Below are 23,430 nucleotides of genomic sequence, written 5' to 3'. Positions count from 1 at the left end.
GCAAGGACCTTGTTTGATCAGCCTTAGAGTCCTGGTTAGGTAATCTGAACATTATTTTTGGTAGCCTGCTGCCCTATTTTGTTTGAGAAGATTCCAATTTCCTGTATTGTGGAATCCTCAGACTAAAAACAATCTCTCCTGGTTTGAGGATGCATTTTTATAATAGAGCGACTTGATTCTCATTCACTTTGGAGCATCCAAGTTGTAGGATCTTAGATTTAATTTTGAGTTATTCCTTATTTTAGGATGGCAGGGTGTTTTCTTTTTGGCTTGTTAAGGTGGTGCATAGTGCTGTCAGTCTTCAGAGGTAGAATTGAGGGCTTCTAGTTCTGTAGGATGCAGGCCTCTGAAATGCATAGACTTGAACATATGAATTAAGTTGATGTACAGTATGTAGTGTAATATTATTTGCTGCATACATTATTGTGTTTTGTTAATAAATGTATGTCCACATTTAACTCTGATTTATTACTCTTTCACCAATACTGTGCCAGAGAATACAAATAAATTGCATGTCAATTCTCACATGATCGAACTCACATGCCACATATTTTTACAGTAATTTACTCTGTGTCCCTGTAGTGTGTAACAATATAATGCAATTGGGTGTAGAAGGCAATAGCCCCATTACAGTAAAACAATATTCTAGTCTAGATGTTATGACGCAGAATTGAACTAAAATAGTCAATCAAATAATTAAAAAAATAAAATAATTATAATTTATTTGATTTAGATCCAGTTGCTACCACGCTTTTAAGAATTCAATAATTAAATTCTATAGAAAGAGTGGGTTTTTTGTTTACAAGAAAATCTTTGTTTTAAAAAAGTGGAAAAAGACCCTGGACAACATACTGTAAATAAGTGAAAAATGTATGTATTTGTTAATTCCGATATCTGTATAATTGTTTTTCTGTTCACCATCTTTGATATTTGATACCTGGCCTGGCCAGGTCATCCTGTGTTTATTTTCCTTTACCGGATCCTGTTCTGGTTTTTAACTTTGTCTTGTTTTCGAGGAAGATCACTCTGATTAGGACCTTGGACTTCGCCCTGGATTTCCCCCTGGACTCCCTTGGACTTGTTTGCCATGGCCACGCCCCCCAAGCACCAGTTCACTGTCAACCTGCCCTGATCCTCGTCATCTCCTCCCAGTTGTCCTACTCCACTCACTTCCAGATTATACCGTCTGCATAAGGTCCAGAACTACACTTCACTGGAGCCTGGACGGGCTCCTGTTACAGGGTCTTGGAAGCTTCATTGTTGCATTGGTTGATGCCCCAGCCAGAGGGGGGAGTCCAACAGCTTTGTTTGGGATCAATTTTGTTGATGGCATTGATAACTGGGATGTTGTTGGCTGTGGGTTAAGAGGTGTCATCAGCAAAACGTGCTCTGGGGTGAATGCTGCTGAAAAAGTTGGTGATCCCTGTCTTTTTTTTCCTTCTACACCTTGCTACTTTCCCTCTCTCTCCCTCATCTGAAGAAGACAAAACATTGTGTTTCTTTTCTTTACCTTTGAGCATATAATGAGTCTTTACCTGATCTTTTGACTAAACCAGGGCTCAGTCACATAGCCAGTCACAGATAATCAAGAAAGAAAACAAAAAAGGACATGGCAATTAAATGTTAAATAAATAAATACTTAAATATTAAGAAGTATTTCAAACCAAATACACAAGTTACAAGCTACAACATTAGCAGGCAATTGGGATATAATTAGGATCACAAAAACATGGCTAATAGAAAATGGAGATTTGTTTAATACAACTTGATATTCACTTTTCAGAAGTGACAGAAGAGGAGGATGTGTAGCACTACTGGAGGAATCAATTGTCTCAAAATTTATATACATCAGTCATAGAACATTTCTAAAAGTATAGTGTTAAGATAATGTTACTGACCGTTAAATATTATCTATAATTCAACACTTCAACAGTATTCTGATCCATAAACTCAATATTCAGTGGAAGAAACTTTGGCAGCAATTACAACTACTGGTAATTTTAAAGTAAGTTTCTGCCAACATTACATTGTTTTCTATTCCTGTCACATTTCTTTAAGCTCTCTTGTGTTGCGTGGGAATTACTTATGGATGACAGTTTTCAAGTCTTTCTACAGACCCTCCAAATGGATTTAAGTCATGATTTTGACCAGTCCACTCAAGAACTTTCACTTTCTAATTCTTAAGTTACTCCAGTGCAATGTGGTCCATATTCATTGTAAGAAATTGTTGATGTTTCCAAAAAAACATTGAATAAGGAGAAAAACCATGCATTAGATTTTATGCTTCCAAATGAGAGATGTGTATAAATGCAAGCAATCTTGAAAAAAATGACTTATTCATCATATTGTGAGCATGAGATTCAGTTGTAAGGCACAGGTCACAAATGACCCCACATACCTCACCTCTTTACTTATTCTGTATATTTTCAAAAATAATCTGCCTATCATTTCTAGCATGGACCATGAAAACTAGATCCAATCCAGTTCTTCCCAGGCGCCTGTCCATTTAGTCTGTGAGGTCTCCAACCTGGGGGGCACTAGGCAGGCAGAATAAAGAATCAACAGTATCAAAATCAGCGCTAAGGTCCAGCAGGACAAAAGTCAACAGCAGTTCATGAGCTGATTCAGTACTATACAGTAGTTTAAACTCCGACTGAAAAGGCTCATACAGCTTATTTGCAGTTAATTGGTTTTGTGTCTGATCTAGAACATTTGCCATAAACACTAAGTTATATATAGACTATAATAATTGAGCTAAGCTGCCTAAATTCTGCATTTTAAAGGGGGATAAAAATTGCAAGCTGAAGGCTGATGGAACAATTCCAGATCTTGATAATTGATATCATGCAGAACAATGGAACAGAGAATCGCAAAACCTAAACACAGAAGAACAGTGGAAATAAAATCCAATTAATTTGTGTAGGTTTAATTTTAATGATAATTTCAGATAGCTGAGAAGATATTGCATGAAATTACAAGGAAAGATGTTTGAAGAGAAATAAATTGTTCTCTGAACCAAAAACACAATGTACAATCTGATTCCAGATGCTATCAATTTTAGATTGAAGAAAAATATTTACAGTACATAGGATTTGAAACTGGTTTTGAAAGTTGGTGAATTGTGGACAAAGCTTACTCTTCCGTTCTTGAATTAACTTATCTTCCAGAGTGAAATAAATGGAAAAGTGGCTGTGATATGGGCACTACTATAGGTTTACTTGAGATGTGAATATCTATGTGATTTTCTCGGGCCTTGTATGTGGGTTCTTTTGCACTTTCTAGTGGAACTTAGTTTTTTATACCTACAGTACCTTCCTCCCTCGATCATCTGGACATTAACGCAACATGTTTAAGTTTATTTTGGAATTCTATCTCCCAGACAGTAGAGTGGCATGAAGAAACTATACATGGATCCTGTGTAAGTAACAGAGCACTGTCCTCTCAACCAGATATTTTTGCCGGATGTGGCCAATGCAAAGAAGGAGGGCCTTCTTTAAGGCTGTATTGAGAAATGAACACTTAGTTTGAAATTACTAGGAGAAAGAGAGGTATTTGAACCATTGCATCAATTTCTCCATTTCTCTTTGGTACAGTAGAGAAAAGCATGCCTGGACATCTGGGACTAGATAGAGATACCTATGTATTTTGGGTGAGAAGAGTTTTTAAATTGTTTGGGTAAGAAATGGTAAATCGCTGATAGAAAGTTCTCCATATTCTAACTGTTCAATTTCCACCCATGGATTTTTTGTTAATAGCATTGTGACAGAGGAGTCTGAGGGTGCACACTCAGGGCTTGACTAGTAACTGCTACTACTTAATTTCATATACATTCACATACATAAAACACATACTTAATTTTAAATATCATGAAGTGCTTTGAGAAGCTGGTCATGAGGCACATTAAGGACACCATTCCAAACACACTGGACCCGTACCAATTTGCCTACCGGCCAAGCAGATCCACAGATGATCCACACACTGCCCTATCCCATCTGGATAAAAAGAACACATATGCAAGACTACTATTCATCGATGTCAGCTCAGCTTTTAACACTATCATTCCAGAGAAACTAGTCAAGAACCCAGTGCACTGGGTCTCGACACCACCCTCTGCAACTGGATTCGGGACTTTCTGACAGGCAGACCTCAGGCTTGGAAACCACACCTCTGGCATACTAACTCTGAACACTAGGGTCCCCCAGGGTTGTGTGCTTAGTTCACTGCTCTACTCCCTCCACACCCATGACTGTAAGGCCAAACACAACTCCATCATCAAGTTTGCCAATGACACCACAGTTGTAGGTCTGATCACAGAAAATGATGAGATGGCCTACAGGGAGGTGGTCAATCTCCTTACAACGTGGTGTGAAGACAACAACCTCACCCTCAACGTCAGCAAAACCAAGGAGCTGATCGTTGATTTCAGAAAACAGACATGCCCCTATCCACATCAATGGGACTGAAGTGGAAAGGGTCAGTAACTTCAAATTCCTTGGCGCCCACATCACCGAGGACCTCACATGGTCTCTCAACACCACCTGTCTGATCAAGAAAGCGCAACAGTGCCTGTACTTCCTAAGATGGTTGAAGAAGGCTAAGATATGTCCCCAGATCCTCATTTACTTTTACAGATGCACTACAGAAAGCACACTGACAAGTTGCATCACAGTGTGGCAACTGCAGTATTGCTGACCGAGAAAGCCCTACAGTGGGTGCTGAAAACTGCCCAGTTCATCACTGGGGTTGCTCTCCCATCCATTCAGGACATTTATGACAGATGGTACTTAAGGAAAGCTCTAAGCATCACCAAAGACCCCACACGCCCCAGCTACAGACTGTTTGACCCTCTGCCATCTGGAAAATGGTACCGGAGCATTCGGGCCCAGATGACCAGACTCAAAGACAGATTATACCCCCGCACTATCAAACTATTGAACTCGCAGCCTCTCTCACCTATGATCTGAACCTCACAGTGCCTTCTCTCTTTACCAGAACTCAAGCACACGTTGAAATCTACTTCTACCTCACATGTCAAGAAGCTCACTCCCCATAATTTTCCATCCTTTATTTCATTCTGTTGATGTATGATGTAAGCCTGTTGTTGTTTTGCACATTGCCTGTTGTCTCTGTCTTTCTTTTCTTATGCAATTGTATTGTTGTTGTTTTTTTGTACTTCTTACTGTCTGATAGGTAGCTAAAAAGCATTTCGTTATACCATATACAGATGCAGCCATTCAAAATGGATGGGGTATTTTGCGGTATACCCCGGTGGGCGTGTTGCATCAAAACGCAGTTTCACACAGTATCCCGCGGTGTATCGTGCCATTTGACAACATACTGGAAAGTATCCGGAATCACCTTGTAAAACCGCCAGGAGGAGCCAATAAAGCTTAACCTCTCATGTACAGCATTTGAGCTTTTAAATTTAACCTGTGTATCACAGCATGTTAATCATCAGTCATTAAAAAGTTGGTATATTTTATGAAAGCAAGATTGCTCAGTTGGGCAAAAGTACACAACCTACCTTTATCATAAATATTTTAATTATACAGAAATATTTTATGCATCAAAGCCTTTACCGAAGATATTACTCATATTATTAATAATGAATGACCTTGGACAAGCTGTAAACTCAAAGTATTACGCTGGTCCACATTATTTGTAACCATCATTTTAAATTAAAATACTTTATTTTTTCATTAACAAAAAGTAACATAGCATTTCATTGATCTAACTAACAAGGACGGGACATTAGCTAGCCAATATGATAAAGGAATAAATTACTTTTTTTGTTTATTTCTTTAGCACATTTATTTGAACATTTCCATCGATTGTACAAGCACTGAAAAACTGTCCAATCCCTAGTTCGTCGGGCATTTTCTTTTAGTATAACAGACATAAAAACTCCCTTGCTTTTAACAGAGCGTTTCATAATTTCTAACAACGAAAATTATTTAAACTGCGACACTTATCATTCAACCAGAGCTCAAAATATCACAAGGATCCTCAAGAGCACAACAAAGACTGTTTTAAAAGATACTTGTACCAGATACATGAGAATCCAAACTTTTTTATCTACGTCTTTAAAATGTATCACACAGTAACAAGTCAAATTTCAGGGGCGTCCGTATACCAGAGATTATGGTACCGCTTCAGAAGGGTGTCAGTCAGTCAGATTCCAGGACCGGAATTATCTGTTTTATAATCAAGAATATGTAAGCACATATCTAAATAAATTAATCATGATATTAATTTAAGGATCTACATTTCTAAATCTATGTATCTATATAACTGGTAGTATCACTGTATTTCACTTTCTTTGTAAACACGTTTTGTTAACACCCGAATCGCAGGTGGATTCTGTTTTTGGTCTGTTATGGTCTGTAGCTCAAATCCTGCTTAACTAAAAATTAGACACGAGAAGAGTATTATTGGACAATGTTGTGAGGCTCTGGTGGAATTTCTCTGTAAACTGAAGAGTTATAGAGGAGACAGGTTGTGTACCGCTTCTTTTAACACTTGTAAAAAAAAAACATTCCAATGTTAATGCGACACGGAAGATAATGTGGGGTATTGGTCGTTAGTGAAAAGATTTAATCATTTAATCTCTTTACTGTGCACATTTTAATCTGCTTATATGGAATTTTACCACTAAAGGGAAATTTTAGTAGCTAAGCATAAAACGCAGAGGAGCATAACGAAGGTCATAAAGGTCATAAACGATATTAATTTAGGAACATAAACATATTATGTAAACTGTATGTTGCTGTTATTGGTATTTTAAAGAAAAAATACACACCAATACTCAATTTCTCCTAAAGTATATTGACATTTTTTATATTTCAAAATAACATTTTGTACTGTATGTACAGTTCACAGCGGTACCGCAGGTTGAACTGTAGGGCGCAAATCCACCCGAACCCAAAAGCCCAACATATTAATGTGCATTTGCCTGACGCTGCGCAGTTTTCATCACTCTCTGCAGGAGTGCTGGCTGTGATGAATTAAATTGGTTTCACAGGTATTTTCAACCCCCAGCCACTGTTGTTTCATCGGTTGTTATCCTGTAAAGCGCTTTGAGGAGCCACCTTTAAAGGCGCTATATAAAATAAAGTTTATTATTATTATTAATATTGATCATATTTTTCCTCCCAAAATTTGTAAATTGTTGTTATTGTTGTTGTTGTTATCCTGAAAAGCGCTTTGAGAAGCATACTGTCCAGCTTGTCAGGTGCAGTCTCTTGTAAAATAATAAGTAGAGCTTTGGGCTTATTAGTGCTCCCTTACAGCAACCCAATGTAAATACATTTTGTCTCCAAATCCACCACCACGTGTATGAATCTTAGCCCTGCCAAATGATGCAAACTCTGCTGGAATGGTTGTGTGCAGGAATTTTTCAGTATGGCATCTCCATGTTCAAGTAAACACTGCTCTGTGTGCAAATGCAAATGCATTTTAAAAAAGTTTTTTTAAAGGCGCTATATAATAAAGTTTATTATTATTAATATTGATGATATTCTTCCTCCCAGGACTTGTAAAATTGTTGTTGTTATTGTTGTTATCCTGTAAAGCGCTTTGAGAAGCATACTGTCCAGCATATTGTATTTCATTGCACTTTGACAGATCGTCTTATAATCACTTGTTGTTAGAATATCCCCCGAGAGGATATTCAGGATATCCCCCAAGAGGTATCCAGGTAACAGTGAAACGGGGTCCTGCTGCCTCGGTTCCCCGGCAGGACACCAGGCCGCAGCAGGGTGATGGTCGAACCGGTGTCGACGAGGGCCTGGCAGGGTCTGCCCTCGATGAGGCAGGGAAGAAATAAGCCCCGGCTTTGGCCAACCCTTCCCACAGCAGGCGGGGTGAAGCACTCTTTCTAGCTTTCCGGAGCGGGGGTAGCGTCGCTCAAGGGTGGCCTTCCCCCCCTTTAGGCTGCCCTGCCTGAGTTGTCGCCATCTTTAACCATTCCGTGTCCAAGTCGCAGAAGGTAGAGACATGTTCGAAAAAAAGTTAATCCCAGCTACAGTACATTATTTTTAATATTTTTGTGGTAGTTAGTGGCTTTGTTTCTGCGTTGGGTAGCAACGGGTGACTATGTTCTCAGGCGGAAGATGTAAACAGCTTAATTTTCGTGTTAAATAATTTTTTTAAATTAAAATTCATTCTATACAGCAATCGCATATTTGGGTACCGTTTCATAAAACTTTCATGCTTAAAATGTTTAGGGAGAAATGGAAGACTGGTGTGTATGTTTTCTTTAAACTACCAAGATCAGCCATACACAGTACAGTTTACATACAGTAATGTTTATGTTCCTAAATTAATATCGTTTATGACCTTCATATGCATTATGCTCCTCTTCTTTTTATGCTCAGCTACTAAAATTTCCCTTTAGTGGTAAAATTTCATATAAATATTCAATACTAAGCGGATTAAAATGTGCACAGTAAAGAAATTAAATGATTAAATCTTTTCACTACCGACCAATGCACCACGAGTGCCCCTGATGGTCATTTTGGCCAGCCAATCACTTACCTCGGTGCCCTGCGGTGGCTTGTGGGTAGTTGCCCGTACCGCGGGTTTGTACAGTGCATTTTGAATGGCTGCATCTGTACCTGTATATGAGTATAATGAGAATAAACTTGAACTTGACTATACATTCACATACATAAAACACATACTTAAACACAGGTATGAGTGAGTATTGTGGTGTGAATAGAGAGCGCTCTCAAAATAGATGATACTCACTGTTTGTTTGGTGTTGGTACTTCTGGGGTGAGTCAGCCTATGGTGGCCTCAGAAGGCCAAACCTAACCCCACTTCTCCAGGTTTATTTATGGGGATGGGAAAAACCACATGCATATGAATTGGAGAAATGGTTTGTTCCAGAGGGGGAGGGGCTTACATGCTAGGGGCCTGAAAGGGTTGTTGTTGTTGGTGGGTGGCGAGTCAGGTGGTGTGCCTTAAAACAGAGAGAAAGCAATAAGAAAAGGAGGATTAATCTTTATTTGAAGAATTATTTTTGTTCCTTTTTGGGGTTTTGTTTTTCTGGTGTGGGAGACTGGGAGCACTGTAAATAAACTGCACTTATTTTACTTGAGTGCTTTGCGGCGGAGCCATTCTTTTATAAAATGGACCTACTTTGGCCTTCCTCAGGCCATTGTGTGACATTTTGGTGGCAGAGTGGGATGGCCAGCCGTAAGACAGTGCATCCTGTGAGGAGGAGGAGAGGCCAGAAAAATGCCTCATCCTCAACCCCTAAGACAGAAGAACCCTGGAACACAGTGACTTCAACGGAAGAGGGGGAATATGAAGACTTGGAAACAAGTGTATAACTATATCTATTTTAATATCTAATGCAGTTGATTAGCCAGATAGTAATATTGAAATGTGGAGGAACAAGTAATAGGTTTATTCCATGCTGAAAAAAAGAAGAAAGAGAGCACAACGTTTCGGCCGTGGAGCCTTCTTCGGGTTTTCTTCTTTTTTTCAGCTTGGAATAAACCTATTACTTGTTCCTTTGCAGCCTACGCATGCTGACGCAGCCACCCACCTGAACTATATTGAAGTGTGGTGCTGCAAAGGCTACTATGATCTCAGCTTTTCTGTAATATGGATAATTTTGGATATTTTTGCTTTTCTAGTAAATTTAAGCAATTATTGAGTCCAAAGTTTTGGGTGTTGATTGGACAGGGGTCATAGAAAATAATTAATTACTGGCAAGGGCCCAGGCCAGAGAGTAATGAAATGGAAAACTGAAAAAAACTAAATCAGAACTGGCTGGTGGAGCAAAGACTGCCCCAGATGGTCAGCAAGAAAAAGAAAGTGATGCGCAATGGTCTGAGAGATGCTGCCCTTCTGCATCCCTGCTAACCAAAGAGAGAGCCTGACACAGCAAAGTGCCAGCCCCAAATTACATTTCAGTTCACCAATCGGAGTCTGGGACCCTTGGATTTGCGACAGAACTGGCCACCAAGCCCTCGGAAGGAAAGGGGGGCACAAAGATCTGGGGGTCTAGGGATGGAGGCCAGCAAGCCCACATATGGATACACTGAGCAGGGAAAAGGGACTCGTAAGGCTATAGCTGTGCTTTGCCCAGGAGGCTTTATTGAGAGGAGGGGTCTCACCAAACCAGTGAGGCAGGAAAGTAAATTTGCATACAATTGTTAACCTACATTTATACCTGATACATCTACAAATTGGATTGGATCATCTTTCATTTAACCAAAATCTATGTTTTTATAAAAAAATGACAGTAGTGAAGCAGAGTCTACATAATTCTAGAGCATTTTTGTAAAATAAGTATTACTACATACTCTGAAATTCTTTGTGTTTGCATTTGCATGTTGTTATTGGCATATTGCATATCTAACATATGCGACATATAATTAATATGGCGTATTAATTATAGATTCACATTTTATAGAAGCTTTCGCACTAAGGCTCCACCTATAGTAATTAGTTCTCAGCAAACTAAATAATTATTAATAAACCATGACCATGTTTATTGTTCATGTCTGTCTTTGTATTCTTACTAGTAAGGACATTAATCTTACTAAAGTGCAATGGAAATTAAAAATAGAAATAGGACTTGTCAGTGGACCAGTTATATTGTATTGTTTGCCGTCTTGGTTCTTGAAATAATGGTTTATTTATGACCACTTTTCCAGAAACTGGAAACTGTACAAAAGCATGCATACATAAAAGAGACATTCACCAAGAATAACCAAGAGTAAAACTGAATTATTCATTCAAATCTAAAGTGGAAAAACAGGTCTTTAAGGAAGTTAAAAAAATGCTGATATTTGCAGACACTCCAATGGATTTGGGAAATGAATTATAAAGAACACCCTACAGTCTTTACTGTAAGTGTGATAACACATTATACTGTACTTGTTATGGAATTAAAAGCCAAAGCAATACAATTGCTGTAGATCCCTAGATTTTCTGTTCTATCCAAATTCATGATTTACAGTATCACAACCTGCACTTAGTCAAGAAGGAGAAGCATAATTGTTTGAGATGTAGTAAATCGGGAGGTAATCTTACTCACATGTTTGTTACATGTCCTTTAAAAAGTTTGGAATGAAGTAACTAAAAGATTAGAATTAATTTTACAAATTGTTTCATTTACAGTATCTGAAAAATATTTTAATTGGTGACTTTTCTGAATTTAAACTGACATCTGTTCAATTAAAAATAATTGTTTCCCTTTTAGTTTTAGCCAAAAAATATCTAAATAAACAGAAAACATAAATCCTCCTGCACAGTAGTTACTCTTTGGACTAAGACAATATTAGACAATCTTGGATTGTCCATCAAAATGGAAGGTAAACTAAATTTAAAAGATTTTGGACTAATGCTGCATGTTATAGCTAACAGTTCAAATTAAACAAAATATATTAGTAATATGTATTATAATTTTTTTGTGTAGTATTCTATAATCTTAAATGAGGTATCTGCTAATTATGAAATAATTAGCTAGGGATTAATTTATATGTTGTTTTTTCTACTTTTTGTATATAATTCATATACTGTCTTTATATATTTTTATTATATGTACTATAAATTCTGTATTCCAATAATACTTAAAAATCAAAATAAAAGGAATGAGCGGAATTTTATATAACCTCATGTAACAAGCTATAATTACTTTGAATAAGGGCTGTTTAAAATTATATTGTAAATGAACTGCCACTACTCATTTCTATGTTTGCTAGAGAAGATAAATTATAAATAATACAATAATTGTGGTGGTAAATCAGACAGATTATAAACCTTATTATTAAATTATAAAAGGAATAAAAACAGAATTTGGCGACCCCTTTAGGAAGTTAGAAACAAATATACAAAGAACACAAAACACAAATTTAATTGGAACAGTCAGAATGCCTCAAATTAAATATCAATAACTCATTCATGAGCTGAAACAAAAATCAAATTCTCAAAAAAAAAAAAGCTATCTTAGTCCAGTACATGATATGATATGATTAAAGAAAGGGACTTACAGATGTGGATGTGGTTCAGTTTCATGATCTGTCAGGGAAAAACAATCCACAACAAAGTTGCTCTCTGTTAAGGCGAACCAGGCAAGTAAGAAGGATCCTATTTAGAACTGAGTTTGCTATGAAAATAAACAATCTGAGGCATAAGACAAAGTCGGGGTCAAAGTGATATCCAAAGTCCAAAATCCAAAAGATCTAGCTGCAGGAGTTGAGAATACAAAGGCAAGGTAAGAAGTCTGTGAGTAGAAACCAATACTGAGTATGGGACAAAGTAAGGTGTAAGTTTAAATAAGCGATGAGTTAGAGATGAGTTGATGGAGAACAGCAGGATTAATTAATTAATTAATTAACGCATGCGGTGGTGTCTGGTGTAATTAGGTGGCTTCTGAGTCTGTTTAACCTGATTTTGATGGGTGGAGGATGTGACACTCTCAAGGCTTACTTTCCTTATAATTTAAATTTAAATTAAAATGTTTTGTAATATGTAGTCAGTATACACACCCAAGTGAGAAAATTCTCTAGTGGGGCATTGGCTGTAATCCTCTGTTTCCATTTTCTTTATTAATGGTGTGAGTCCTATGAGAAAAGAAACATAAACCTTGTCAGGATGCATTAAGAAAGTTTAACATTAAATTAACGTTACACTTCTTTGTTGTAAATGGGTTGACAGACTATGGAAAAGGAGGAGGGGTTTATTGAGCTCTTCTGGGACTCAAAGGAATTTGAAACCTCAAAAAATTTTTTGCAAATGGCAAACTGCAAAGTACTACTTTTACACTCCCCCACCTCCAATAACAAATAAGTATAATAAAAAAATTAAACCCCAATTAGTAAGAAAGCATAGAAGACAGCTTTCCTCTTTGTTCAAACAGATGGGAAATGGTTTTGATAGCCACTTATGCTAACAACAACACTATTCAAGGAATGGCAGGACAAATTCTTGCCAAGGGACAATCAACTAGACAAAACCTTGGAAATAGAACAATATTCCTCCCTTTCAGTTTACTGGAATTTTAATAGTTGTGTTTTAATCTCGCCGTTAATCTAAAAAGAATAGAAAAAGTAAGGAAAAAGAAATGTGTGGTTAACTGGACCATTAGGGAATTTTGATGAGATGGTAGAGCAGTATAACTTGTATATGGGGAGGTTTGAATTTTCTGTCATTAGTTATGAGATTTAAGGTGAAAAAAATGTGGCAACTTGTGATGGGAGTAATCATTGTTTGCTGCGTAGTGTGGTGCAACCTGAAATGCCATGTGAGTAGTTATATGATGAGACTGTAAAAATCCTAAAAAAATACATTTCTCTCCAAAGCCTCTTGTACTTTCAGGTTTCTAAAGAGCAAGCCTGCGAAAACAAAATAAAATTTGAGATAAACAAATGTAAGAAAAAGAAGCCTGTGTAGTGGTTTTGATGGGTTTACTGAGACAATTATTAATTGTAGCAGTAATCACGAGGTTGTTCGTCGGGGCTTTTAGAAAATCAATCATCAGAACAACTAACAACGCACACACACGGGTTCAATACACGGGATACATTTATTAATATAACTGTGCAACAAACATATACCAGTCTGCCTGGATACGAGCGGCAGACCTTACGGTGAGGGTTATCAATATACAAGGTATATAATCTCGAAGAGATGCAAACACAAAGAGATACACAACAGAGAATATATGTCAATATCTATCGTTCGGTTACCAAATCGCTAATCAGTGTTATTACCCACTGTTACTCTAAACTCGGAAGTGAATACATTACTCATGAATTAAATTGATAACAACTGGTGTTGAGGTACAATTGAATTCTCGAGACGCAATGTAGAACATGGGGTTTACTTATCCACTGTGTTGGGATTTGGAATTCCCGGCACGAACACCAAACCAGCTGACAGGCTCTGTTGCAGCCTCTGTTGCAGCGGTTGTCCAATGGGCGTTGTGACGGCGTCCTCTGGCTACCGGCCAACCAGTCGAGGTGCAGCTCGGAGTAGGACGGGCGGAGGAATCTGACTGCGGCGCGCAGGGCAGTCGTTGCTCCGAGGGGATCTACCAGCAGTCCGGCTGGCTAGTAGAAAGTCTCTATGCACAGAGTGTGACCGCGAGTCCTCACAAGTCACTCTTTTGCCTGGGAAGAAACTGGTTCGTTCCCGGTCCAGCGCTGCTTCTGAATAAGCTATTCAGGTTGTCGACGAGGGTCCAACTGTAGGCTGCCGTTGATCAAGCGGAGCATTCACGTTGGTAGAATTCTGAGTACGTACGGGTTCCTCGGCCTCGCGCTTTGAACAAAGTCCAAGTCCTTTTGCAGACAACAGCAGTTGTCACGTGATTGTCTCTGAGGATGCGCGAAAATGGCCAAGGAGAGCCCAGAACTGAGCTTGCGCTCCCTTTTTGATCAAGACCCAGATGTGTGCTGATTGGTTGAGAGTTTGGCGGGCATTGTAGACCCACGTGGTATTACCACGCCCTGCCAGTCCCTGATTGGTTGGTCAAGGTGAGATATGAGTCACTTAGTCTTGACACTTAGGAATGCAGTCCAGATGTCCATTCGGCACTCCCTAGACTGATAGGCGCCAATGCATGACCATTGATCATGATAGCCAGGCTTAGCTAAGTGCATCCCCCTTTGGGAGCTGGTTTCTTATCACAAGAAAACATCTTAAATCAGCTTGCATGAATTCTTTCTCTGTGGCTGCACCACAGAGATGGAGGGTGAGATGGGGCCTCTTTTAGGAGCATACCAACGCTTAATTCTGTCTTATTAACAAGCATTGCCGCTACATATCCCCCCTTTTTGAAGGTCACGAGGTCCTGAGGCGTTGTTGCCTTCAAAACAAAAACAGAGTTAAGTGATGTCTGTTGTACCCCGGTGGATTCTACCACCCAATATTCACATTACCTCTCGAGAATTTGTACAGGAAATAGTGTTGGAAAGAACATTGCGTATACCTGCTCTCAGTTATAAGGTACATAGAAATGAGGCATCGGGCGTCATCATTAGCCCTAGACCTTAAACTTCCGGCAGTTCACTATCAGTATCGGATAGCTCTGCAGCAGGCAGACGCTTGGGCGTGGTTACCTGATTTCGGTGATAAACCATTGCTCCCTTTGTCTCATTCAAACTACCCCGCAAGGCTTTGATACAAGAGAACAGCATCCAAAACATTACCCCAGCCATGATCCAGCTACCCAGCAGCAGTGTCAAGATGACCACGTTTACTGTTCCTAGCGCCCCAGAGGATCCACAACGACTGTGCTTGGGACCTACCAGTGTAGTTTTTAAGTTTGTGTCGTTGAGAACAAATTCGACTACCTGTACACCCTCAAGACTTACGGTCTCTTGGATTCTCTCATCCAAGTCAACGCTGTGTCCTCTGAAATCGTCCACAATCTCGAGTTCCGTTTCATACAGTTCTGACTCCAGGTGATACAGTGCTAAATCGTTGAGATGCACTATAGCTCCTTCAGGAACTTGTAGAAAAACTGTTTGGTTGGGTAGCTGCACTTCGGTAGCTGTATCATGTCTGTCATAGGTTATTGTAACCGTTAACTGTGGTGTGCTGACCAGCCATTTCTTTCCCACCTGCTCAACCTGGGGTTCGTTAACCTCACGTTTGCTCGTCACTGTGGCTTTACACTTTTCAGTGGCAGCCCCCTTTCTGATACCACACAACCTCTGAGTTGTGTCCCTAAGGAATGGCTTACTTGGGCATACCCAGTGGATATCCTTGGTTGATATACACAGTTCCAGGTTTGGAACAAGGTACAAATTCGGATCATCCTCCTGGTAAGCTACGAGCGGTGGGGTGGTCAACTTCACATGCATGTCCCCCCTCCAGAAGCCAACGTTCAATATAGACTTGAGTCTATAGATATCCTTGCTACTCACGATGGGAAGGTTCAACAGGAAACCTATTTCCTTGGCTTCGGGGTTGACATGTATGGGAATGGCACTGCCTAGACTGTATGCAAGATGTACTTGCAATGGCTGCACCATCTCGGAAGTGGTTGACTTCAGTACTTCTTCTACTAAGGACAGTGGAACCAAGTAGGTTGGAATCTGTCCCATGGCTAGGCTAGTTACTGTGGCACTAAGCTCCCTAAGCAGATCCTGCATCAGCATTCTGACCTGTTGCACATAAGCATAGTCCCACTGTAACACGTCGACAATCCTGCCCACGGTGTGGAGGGTGTTATTTAACAGTGCTGCATGAAGGTTTACTGCTAAAATTGTGCCCTGTAAGGTTTTCCCTAGGCTTTCCAGCCGCTGCTGCTGTTGATACAGCTTGTCATAAATTTCTGGCATTTCCTTACGTAACCCAGACACCTGCCTTCTCAGGGTGGTCAGGGTGACAGTGTTAGCAGCAAACAGACCCGCTGAAAATAGCGAACCCACGGCGGAGGCCGCAGCAATCAGACCCCCCAAGAACCTTTTGGGGCGGCTGAGGCCTGTCATCTCCTCCTGGGTGACTGTTGCCTTCCTCAGCTGGCGGAGCATGTGTATAGTGTCTAGCTGGGCATGCCATACAGTATCCCCAGCCCACTGCCTACCATGATAGGACACCCTACTGTTCATGCTGATGTGCTTCCGAAACACATCATGTGGGTCCAGCCGTACATACACTCGCTGAGTATATGTTCTGCAATTTGTTAACAACAATCCGGGAGCGTCCTGCAGGACTATGCCGGTAGGAGGACCGGGTTCCACAACTTCAAGGGGCTGTGTCGAGGCGATCCACAGTACTGTCAGGACCAGCCGTGGCAGTTTTAGGATTCCCATTCTGGAACACAGATGAGGCACATGGTACAGTTCCACTATATTTTTGAATATATTTTCCTAGCAGGACCTACACTACAGTACCTAACTACCTGCAACTACAAAGGGGCACCCCCCTCTTTGATCGGGTTTAGACTTTTAACCCTATTCTGTGTCCTCCGGCGCCATTTGAGATGGGCGATACAACCGGAGGTGGTTGCGATGCACCCACTTGTAAACCAGAGATTGCCTTCCCTTTTCAATCCGAATTCGATAAGCTACCGGTGATACCTTATCGACAATCTCGTGGGGTCCTGTCCAACTGGGTAAGAACTTCCGGGCCACCCCTGTGGGTTTGGCAAACTGGAAGTACAGGACCTTGTCTCCTACTTGGAGTTCCTGGTTAACTGCCTTTCGGTCATAGTATGCTTTCCTACCCTCTGCACTCCTTCCCAGATTGTTCTGGGCAAAAGCAAAGGTTGCCTGCAGATGTGCTCGCAGGTCTGAAACATACTGATGGGCCATAGCAGCCCCCGTCGTGCTCAGGTCCTCCACCCCATAGAGACAGTGTAGGGGAAGAGTCATCTTCCGACCTGTCATCATCTCAAAAGGTGGGACCCCCGTAGAGCAGTGGGGCGTGGCTCGGATGGCCATCAGAACCAGGGGCAGCTTAATGTCCCAGTCCCTACTGTTGGTGGAGACAAACTTTTTGAGCATACTAACCACCGTTCGGTTTGCCCTTTCTGCCTGGCCCGAGGATTGAGGGTGGTAGGAGATATGCAACTGGGCCTTGACCCCAAGCATATTCCACAGGGTTGCCATTACTGTAGCTGTGAAATGGGTTCCCCGATCCGAGTCCACGGTCAGGGGGAGTCCCCATCGACTGAACACATGGTTCACCAACAGCACTGCAGTTGTCTCTGCCGTGTCGTTGGGTGCTGGGAGGCACTCAATCCATTTTGTGAATGCACACGTAACAGTGAGGAAATATTTGTTCCCTCTGGATGACCTCACCAGCGGCCCCACCCAATCCATTTGTAGATTGGACCAGGGGAATGTCATGCCCTTTTTCTGGAGTGGTGCACGGTGCAAGGGCCGTGATGGTTGGAACTGGCTACACGTCAGACACCCCTTTACATACGCGGCGATGTCTTGGCCCATGTGAGGCCAGAATGCCACCTGCTGGATAGTGTCGTACGTGGCCTTGATTCCCCGGTGACCCCCACAGGGTTCGTCATGAGCGTGTTGGATCATGACCCCCCGATGACAGCGGGGAACTACCCACTTTGGGACACCTTGTGCAACTGGTACACAAACCAACAACCCCTTTATAATTTTTAGGTTGTCTTTCACCTCTGCCAGCTCCTTCAGCTCCGGAGACTGGCTCAGCACCTGCTCTGAAAGAGGTTGACGCACTGGGTCAGCGATATGCTGATACATTTGCCCAATTGCTGGGTCCTGTTTCTGCATTTCCGCAAGATCAGTGTTAAAACCCTGTGACCCCAGCACTACAGATTGAGGGTCAGCTCCGACATCCTGTCTAGCCCTGCTTCGGGTGACCGCCTTGACCTCAGCCACGGTTTCTGGGGGTAGCCATTCCTGCTGGAACTGCCAGGGATCACCCTCTAAGGCGCCAGATTTGGCCAGCCGGTCGGCCTCATCATTCCCGTCTTTGTCGGGTCCCTTCACCTGGGAGTGTCCCTTCACCTTCCTCCAGTAAACCATCATTCCAGCCTCGGTCGTGAGCTTGTCACTGGCCAGGAACAACTCTTTGTTCTTTACTTCCTTGCCCCGGGCATTTTTCATGCCGTTACCCTTCCAATACGGAAGATGGGACACGAAGCTATGTCGGGCGTAGTTCGAGTCACTACAGATGACAAATTGTTTAAGGCCATTTGTCAGGGCCTGCTGGAGGGTGATCAGCACCCCAGCTACTTCCGCATACTGACTAGTCTTTGGTCCTAGCTTATAGCGGGTCGGCCCACAGGGAGTATTGTCTTGCCAGACTACACCTACCCCTGCTAGCACCTGCTGTTCGTGGCGAAAAGAGCAACCGTCAACATAGGCCATGGGTAAGCCCTGGCCCACGTTCTCATCGTAGTACCGATGATTGTTCGGTAGCTCAGCAGCGGGAATCATTTCTGGAGCTTCCATGTCAGTGTCACAGCCGTGACACACTTGGCCCAAAGCCAGGCCCTGTCCCAGGTACATTTTCTTGCTCTGTGCATAACGTACCTCTATCTCATAGCCTTGTAGGGCCATCATCCATGCCACAATCCTGCTATTTGACACCCTGCCTGCTTTCAGTCTCTGGCTATGCAGGAATGTCACAGGTTGGTGGCAGGTTTCGATGATGATCTTTTGTCCCCCTACATAACTACGGAAGTGTTCTACCGACCAGACCGTAGACAACAGGGCCTTCTCGCAGTCAAAGAACTTTTGCTCCACTGGGGTCAGGGCTCGACTGGCATACGCCACCACCCTTCGCTCTTGGTCATATTCCTGGCTCAGAGCAGCCCCAAGGCAGTGCTCTGAGAACCCTGCTTCAAGGTAGAAGACCTTATTTTTGTCAGGGTAGGCCAAGCACGGCGCACTACCGAGTTTGCGCTTCAGCTCCATCACAGCCTGTTCTGGGGAAGGTCCCCACTCAAAGGGCACGTCTTTCTGCAACAGCTTGTGGAGGGGCCTTGCTATTTCAGCGTAATCCTCAATGAACTGCCGGGAATAATTACATACTCCCAGAAAGCTGCGCAGTTCAGACAGGTTAGTGGGCGACTTCATATTCTGGATAGCTTGGACTCTGCTGGACTGTGGCTGTATGCCTTGGGCTCCAACCAACAGTCCCACGTACTCCACTTGGGTCCTACACCACTGTCCCTTAGCCAGGGACAGTTTGGCCCCTGCACGGGAGAGCTGGGTCAACACATGCCTGATCTCGGCCATGTGTTCTTCCCAGGTCTGACTCCGCATCAGAATATCGTCCACATAGACCAGGTTGCCCCTGGCGGCTGCATCACTCATGGCTTTGTGCAGAAATATGTTGAACTCCGCTGGGGAGTTGGAATACCCAAAGGGGCATCGATTCCAGGTGAACTGCCTGTTTCCGAAGGAAAAGGCCAGTTTGTACTGGTCTGTCGGTTCTACCTTAAGGGTCCAGAACCCATTGGCCACATCCACTGTGGTGAAATATTTCGCTGTTGTCACCTTGGCTAACTCCTGATCTAGGTAGATCATTGGCCATCGTGACAAAGGAACCTGTTTATTCAGCTGCCGGTAGTCAATGGTCAGACGCCACTTACCATTGGGTTTCAGCACCGGCCACAGTGGGGAGTTATAAGTGGAGTTGCACTCCCTTATGATCTGACGCTCTAGTAGAGCATCCAACGTCTGCTTTATGGACTCGTATGCCGTGAGGGGAATGCGATACTGCCTGACATAGGTTGGGCGGGCGCCAGGGGCTGTGGGAATGCGCACTGTATGCAAATCCGTCACCCCGCAGTCATAGGCATCCCGTGCAAACACTTCCTGGAAATCCTGGAAGATCTGACGCAGCTGCTGACGCTGGCTTTCCGTTTCCAGGGCATCTGCCTTACCAACCTGTTCCTGTACCTGCTCTAGGAACCCCGCTTTTGACGGCATGGCGGTATCCCGGGTCGCACTCTTGGCTGAGTGGTCCGTCTGAACACCTGCGTGTACTGTGTACACAACCATCTCATCCTTATCGCTAAGGTCCACTCTGCACACCTCCTGGTTGCAGAATCCCTCTATTGGCATAATTGCGATCATCCGCCGGGGGTAGGTGTAGTACACCTGCTCGTTTCCCCCCTCCCTGGCCAAGGGACCAGGGAGCTGCCCCAGTACTGGGATGGCCAGTTCGAAATCATAGAAACCATTGTCAATTACCAGTCCCATGTCAGTGCGAGCAGGGATTTTGACATCTTGTTTTGCTATGTTCTGCACCAACAGGCAGGTGGCTCGGCCATTCCGTTCCAGTCTGGGGGTACCACAGACTGCTAGGTTCAGTCTGATAAACTGAGCTGATGGTTGGAAGAAAACCATCTCTGCATCCATTCTCTGTCCCTTCTTCAGGACAAGGCGTACCGGAAACCCTGCGGTTGATGCAGGAACGATCAGGTCCGATTCATTTACAACCTGGCAGGCCTGAGGAATCGTCTGACCTGACCGAATGTTCTCGGGGTCGCCGCTTAGAGAGTGGGCATCTGGGTTCACCCGTGTCCACAGCACACTGTTTACTGTGTCCAGCTGGGCGCCCAGTCGAACCAAGAGGTCTGCACCAATACAGACCGAATTGGTCAGCTGAGGTGCTACCTGGAAGTAGTGAGCAAACTTCCTTTTTCCGATGGAGATGGAAGCTACACAACTTCCTTTGCTCCAAATGGACCTATGAGGTGGGGGTGCCCACCACAGAACCTGTGACTGCGTCACCAGGGTCACCTGACGGCTTCGCGACAGGTCCTTGAACAGACCTTCACTGATTATGGACTTCTCAGAGCTGAGGCTGAGAATTACATCATCAACCTGCACTTCTGCAACCTGGACCCCTCCCACCACCATGGGGTGGTAGTCCTGGTCCCCCTGAGGTACCAGGGCGCACAGAAAGGACTCCCATTCATTACCGGACAGGGAGATCCACTCTTCTTCAGGGATGAAAAAGGGGTGTGCTTTACCTGGCGGGTCAAGCAGCTGCTCGGAGCACTGCTCCTGTAGTTGGGAGACCGTGGGAGTGCTGGCCTGGGCAGGACTTCCCTGTAGTTTTGGAAAGCAAGAAGAGACATTTATTTCTCGTCCAGAGGAACCAGGTGGAACCTCCAACTCAGCTATAGTGTTCAGTGGGCACTGTGTGGTCACAGCATAACCACTGAACCCCCCTTTTTGCTGTACGACAGGCTTAGGGTTTTTGACCTGAGCCCACAATTTTCCACGCTGGCAGTCCACCAGAGGCTCCAGCCTGTCAAGCAGGTCTTGGCCAATGAGTAGTGGCTCTGTTTTAAACCTAGAGATGTAAACAGGATGCACCACATTCATTGGCCCGAACCTAAGTGCCACCCACACTCGGTGTGTGATCCTGGTATGATCCTGGGTATAGCTGGAAATCTCTATCTTACACGGTTCTACCTTAAGTCTGATGCCTTTTCCTTTCGCTACTCGTTTGAGCTCGCTGAGTAGATCGGCTGACATCAAACTAATTTCAGCCCCAGTGTCAATCAGTGCTTCTCTATCTAAGACGCTTTCAAGAGAAACCTTGATATAAATACGCCTTGCTTTGCCTTTCTGGCTGAGATTCCCTAAGAATTGTTGGAAGCCTGCCTTTCCTTTGACTTCAGGGGCGGGGTCAGCGCCCAACTCAGAGTCACAGCCTTCTTTCAGGCAGGAACCCTCCCACCCAATCAGATAGACTGAGGGAGGGGTTTGGGGTGGATCCCCGCCTCCTCCAGTGAGAAGGGGCGTGGTCCTCCTAAGCTCATTCACGCTTCCGGCATTCGGTGCGGAAGGTTTACCCTGTCCTGGTCTCTCAAGCAGGGCTTGTTCAAGCCGGGCCAGGCGGGCTGCAGTCGACTCCCCTCGTCCAGTCTTATGATAGGCTCTGCCTGAGCCCTTGCCTTCCCCGTAGCGCTCACGGCGGCTCTGACGCTTAGTGCGGTCTTGCCTGCCTATTTTGCGCTGGGGCTTATAGGGCTCAGGAACCTCAGCTCCCTCGAGCTGAGGCGAGTCGTCAACCCTGCTGGCTTTAGTGGCGAACACGGCCGTTTTAGCAGGTTTTCGCTCTGAGGAAGCAGAGACTTCAGCTCCCCAGGCTTTTTGAGCCAACCTTCTAATGTCAGCCATTTTCATCGCTTTTGCATCTGTGTGCATCACAATCATTTTCCTGACTGAGGGATGCAGATTAGCAATGAATAAACCTTTGAAATTCACGTTTTCTTCGCAACCCTCTTCATTCCGCCCTGCAAAATAAGTGCGCCTAAGCCTCTCATAATAGTCGCGAGGGGCTTCAGCTTTTTCGTGCTTAATATGGTGCGCAGCGGCCACAGCGGCTATGGGATCGATAAAAGCCGAAAATTCTCCGATCATTGCCTGACACAGCTCCTCAAAGCTATTACAGACCTCCGGTCCTTGTCTGGACATCCACTCGTGTACCGCTCGGCTAGTAGTTTTCCTTACTAACAAAGCCTTTTCCTGTTCGGACGCTCCGGGCATAAACTGCAAAGTCTGTCTCAGCTCATCGATGTAGGTTTCCACATTGTTCCCTGACACTGACGGGTCAAACCTTTCTACATCTTTGGCCAACTGCCTCAGGGAGTGGAGGTTAATTTTTACGGTTTCTCCGCGAGCAGGGGGACGGCCGTGATCAGGAGCAGGGGGTCTCTGCCTGAATTGCATCGCCCTTGCGTCTCGCGCAGGACTCGGCGATCTCCCCCATGCCGATCCGACCACAGACCCTGGCCGGGAGAAACCTCCTCCCGGCGCGCTGGGTGAGCGCTCCGGGCTGCTAGGTGGGCTGGCATGCAAGTGGGATCTAGCCTGTTTTGCTTCCAGGACGGCAGCATCTAACTCCTTTTGCCTTTCCTGGCTGAGCTCATTTAAACTCTCAATTTCTTTTTCTTTTTCTTTCAAGCTCGCTTCCAGGTCTCTCCTAGCTACCTCAGCCGCAGTT

General features: G+C 43.5%; 2 protein-coding genes across 2 annotated transcripts; both read right to left on the bottom strand.

Moving 5' to 3' along the window:
* Positions 1–972: 972 nt before the first annotated feature.
* LOC148674915 (uncharacterized) lies at positions 973–21,568 on the bottom strand. Its single transcript, XM_088623458.1, has 6 exons — positions 21,446–21,568; positions 15,336–16,782; positions 9,930–10,103; positions 9,142–9,258; positions 3,312–3,328; positions 973–1,186 (listed from the first exon to the last, which is right to left on the bottom strand). Exons 2-6 carry the CDS (start codon positions 16,779–16,781, stop codon positions 973–975), a joined length of 1,968 nt encoding a protein of 655 aa, XP_088479584.1. The 5' UTR covers position 16,782; positions 21,446–21,568.
* LOC148674914 (uncharacterized) lies at positions 17,362–22,977 on the bottom strand. Its single transcript, XM_088623456.1, has 3 exons — positions 22,881–22,977; positions 19,231–21,524; positions 17,362–17,398 (listed from the first exon to the last, which is right to left on the bottom strand). Exons 1-3 carry the CDS (start codon positions 22,971–22,973, stop codon positions 17,362–17,364), a joined length of 2,424 nt encoding a protein of 807 aa, XP_088479582.1. The 5' UTR covers positions 22,974–22,977.
* Positions 22,978–23,430: the final 453 nt, after the last annotated feature.

The sequence above is a fragment of the Lepisosteus platostomus genome, chromosome 3 (assembly GCF_059453375.1).
Source record: "Lepisosteus platostomus isolate fLepPlt1 chromosome 3, fLepPlt1.hap1, whole genome shotgun sequence".
NCBI classification, from domain to species: Eukaryota; Metazoa; Chordata; class Actinopteri; order Semionotiformes; family Lepisosteidae; genus Lepisosteus; species Lepisosteus platostomus.
This window is presented reverse-complemented; position numbering and strand designations above follow the sequence as displayed.

Bases quoted from the DNA above. Each gene is read 5' to 3' on its own strand.
- LOC148674915 (XM_088623458.1), bottom strand. From the start codon at position 16,781: ATGGGAATCCTAAAACTGCCACGGCTGGTCCTGACAGTACTGTGGATC. The intron at 10,104-15,335 runs GTAAGTCTTGAG...CTCTCAATAAAG, and splicing joins ATGAGAGAATCCAAGAGACC to CCTCCTGGGCAAAGCACAGC. The intron at 9,259-9,929 runs GTGAACTGAAAT...CTTCTGTCTTAG, and splicing joins AGGGTCCCAGACTCCGATTG to GGGTTGAGGATGAGGCATTT.
- LOC148674914 (XM_088623456.1), bottom strand. From the start codon at position 22,973: ATGCCCGGAGCGTCCGAACAGGAAAAGGCTTTGTTAGTAAGGAAAACT. The intron at 21,525-22,880 runs GTCTGTAATAGC...CCAAAACTACAG, and splicing joins TGTCCAGACAAGGACCGGAG to GGAAGTCCTGCCCAGGCCAG. The intron at 17,399-19,230 runs GTATGCCAGTCG...TGGCCATCCGAG, and splicing joins CAAGAGCGAAGGGTGGTGGC to CCACGCCCCACTGCTCTACG.